Source organism: Perognathus longimembris, chromosome 3 (assembly GCF_023159225.1).
Source record: "Perognathus longimembris pacificus isolate PPM17 chromosome 3, ASM2315922v1, whole genome shotgun sequence".
NCBI lineage: Eukaryota > Metazoa > Chordata > Mammalia > Rodentia > Heteromyidae > Perognathus > Perognathus longimembris.
In genome coordinates, this window is record NC_063163.1 from 46,222,858 (window position 1) to 46,225,694 (window position 2,837).

A 2,837-nucleotide genomic window follows, 5' to 3' on the forward strand; every position below is an offset into this window, starting at 1 on the left:
TGAGGCAGGTTGTAGCGTGAAAGATTTGGTGCATCAAATAGACAGGCAGGGGTGAGTCTGAGCTTGGTGTGCGGCTGTCAGGAGAGGTTGCCTAGTGAAAGATGTTTCCTTATCTGAATCTTGAAGGATTAGCTAGGGAGGGAGGGAAGTAAACTTAGGCCTGGCTGTCCAGGGAGAGAGAGAGAGACCTGCATGCTGCATACTTAGTATATTTTAAGAATTCTAGGAAAAAGAACCATCACATGACATTAAGAAAATCAAAGTTTCAAACTTCAATTAAATTTAGCTCAATTCAGCCAACATTTTTAGCACAGTTACAGGCAAGGCTTTGTATTCGATTCTGGGTTGCAGAGATACAGAAAGACATTCACACATAATTTTATTAAGTATGAGAACTGACAATAGAAGGACATAGAGACAAATTGCATTAGGGAGGCGGGGAGGGTCCGAATAGGTTTTAGACAGGAAGAGAAGAACCAGAAAGCCACATGGCAAAGGCAGTCTCATAAAGGACACTATTTCAGTGTAAAGGCAATGAAATGCAGGTTGTGTCCTGAGAATTGAATGTAGCTCATTATGACTGAAACTTAAGGGTTGAGGGAAGACTTGGTAGGAAAGGGAAGGAGATAGGTCCTAACTTCCTTCACTACTGTTCCATATTGACATTGTGAAAGCCTTCTTCTGGTTTCACACCCTCACCAACAGACCGGCATTCTCATTCACCTTTTTGCTTTGAATTTCTGGTGCCAAAATAGACTCTTCTTCTAAAACAGACTTTCCTACATCAGTGAGTCTCACCATTCAGTGCCCAGGTGGTCTATATAGAGGGATGGTCTCATATGCCACTCTGCTATGAGCACTTCCAAGTTCCCAAGTGAGAGTGCCAAAACCCTAAACTAAACAACAACAACAAACCCTTCTGAGGTTATAGTGCTTTATTACTTAAAAAAGAAAAGCCAGGGTCCAGTAGCTCACACCTAGAATCCTAGCTACTCAGGAGGCTGAGATCTGAGGATCATGGTTCCAAGCCAGCCCAGGCAGGAAAGTTCATAAGACTCTTATCTCCAATTAACTCCTCAGAAAAAGCTGGAAATAGTGCTGTGGCTCAAGTATTAGAGTCTTAGCCTTGAGCTAAAAGAAGTTCAGGCACAGTGTTCAGGCCCTGAGTTCAAGCTCTATGATGAGAGAGAGAGAGAGAGACAGAGAGAGAGAGAGAGAGAGAGAGAGAGAGAGAGAGAGAGAGAGAGAGAGAGAGAGGCAAACTCATTGGGACCCATCTCTTCAGCTATCATGTCACCCTTCTGTGTTCTGATTCCCTGGTTTAGAATCACCATCCTTGTTGGCTGAGATTGGTCTTGAAGACCTTTAATTTGAATGTATCCACCAAGCCAAAGCCATGGCTGCCTAGCCAGTTTCTCTACCAAAGTTGTCCCTTATGCTATCAATGGGACAAAGAGAACAGTGTTTGATTAAATAGTATGGACCCAGGGTTGCCCCTTCGCATGTGACACTCATGGACTTGTTCTCTCTGGTGTCCCCACCCCTACCACCCAGGGTTTGACCAGCTGGCCTGAACTTGACCACCAGCCCTGACCCCCACCACCTCCACCTCATCACTCTGGCTGGCTAAGAAGATGTTTCCCTTTAAGCTAGGCAAATGGATGGGACTCGCTTGCCTCCGGTCACTGATCGTTTCCTCACCAAATATCCGTCAGAAGAAACTAATCCACAAGCTGCAGGAGGAAAAGGCTTTTCGGGCAGAGATGAAAATGTTCCGTGAGAAAATAGAAGACTTCAGAGAAGAGATGTGGAATTTCCGAGGCAAGATCCGTACTTTCCGGGACCAGATCTTAGACTTTTGGGAACAAGAGAGACCCTTCTGGGAAGAGGAGAAAACCTTCTGGAAAGAAGAAAAAACCTTCTGGGAAATGGAAAAATCTTTCCGGGAAGAAGAGAAAACCTTTTGGAAAAAATACCGAACCTTCTGGAAGGAAGACAAAGTCTTCTGGAAAGAGGACAATACCTTGTGGGAAAAAGATCGGAAACTTCTTCAGGAGGACAAGGCCCTGTGGGAAGAGGAAAAGGCCTTGTGGGTAGAGGAAAGAGCCCTCCTTGAGGAAGAGAAGGCCCTGTGGGAGGATAAAAAGTCCCTCTGGGAGGAAGAGAACGCGCTCTGGGAGGAAGAGAAAGTGTTCTGGGTGGAAGGCGGCCTCCACAATGTGGAGGAACAAAGGCCAGAAGATGGCCCCTACGACCTCAACACAGAACCACCATCACCAGCCTTCTTCAGGGGCCGGGCATAGTGAGCACAGGAGATGCAGGCCCATGGCATCCAGACTCCCCTGGACCAAGATCCAAGGCCAGGGTGAGTCCACATGCTTGAGAAAATAGGCACTCATTTGTCTCCTTGATTTGAAAGATCTAATAAAGTCCTCAGGAGATGGTTGAACAATCTTGGAGGAAGGCCCACTGCGTTTTGCTTTCCAGATTCTCTAATTCTATAAGGTTTAGTCCCTTCTGCCTGGCTATTGTGGGTCACAGTCCTGGGTGACAGGGGCAGTTCCCAGTGTGTCTGGCCTGTGCTGGTGTGTGGGAGTAGGAAGTATCATTGTAAGAATGGGAGCAGTTCACACAAGGCCAGCCAGAGACACATAGCAACAGAGAGAGGCTGAACCATCTCCATTTCAGCCACATGGTGGGGCCATCACTTCTTCATTCTGCTTAGTTTGGGAGGACAGGCATAGGCAGACATTTCCAGAAAGGGCAACATTTCTTTCAGCACTGACTATTCCTTGCCTCACAGCCATTGAGAATACAAAAGGAGAATGACTTAAGGA

The 2,837-nt window shown here is 46.4% G+C and overlaps 1 protein-coding gene across 1 annotated transcript; it reads left to right on the plus strand.

The window, feature by feature from the left end:
* The first annotated feature begins 1,634 nt into the window (after nt 1-1,634).
* Ccdc70 (coiled-coil domain containing 70) lies at nt 1,635-2,303 on the plus strand. Its single transcript, XM_048340822.1, has one exon. It carries the CDS (start codon nt 1,635-1,637, stop codon nt 2,301-2,303), a length of 669 nt encoding a protein of 222 aa, XP_048196779.1.
* Nucleotides 2,304-2,837: the final 534 nt, after the last annotated feature.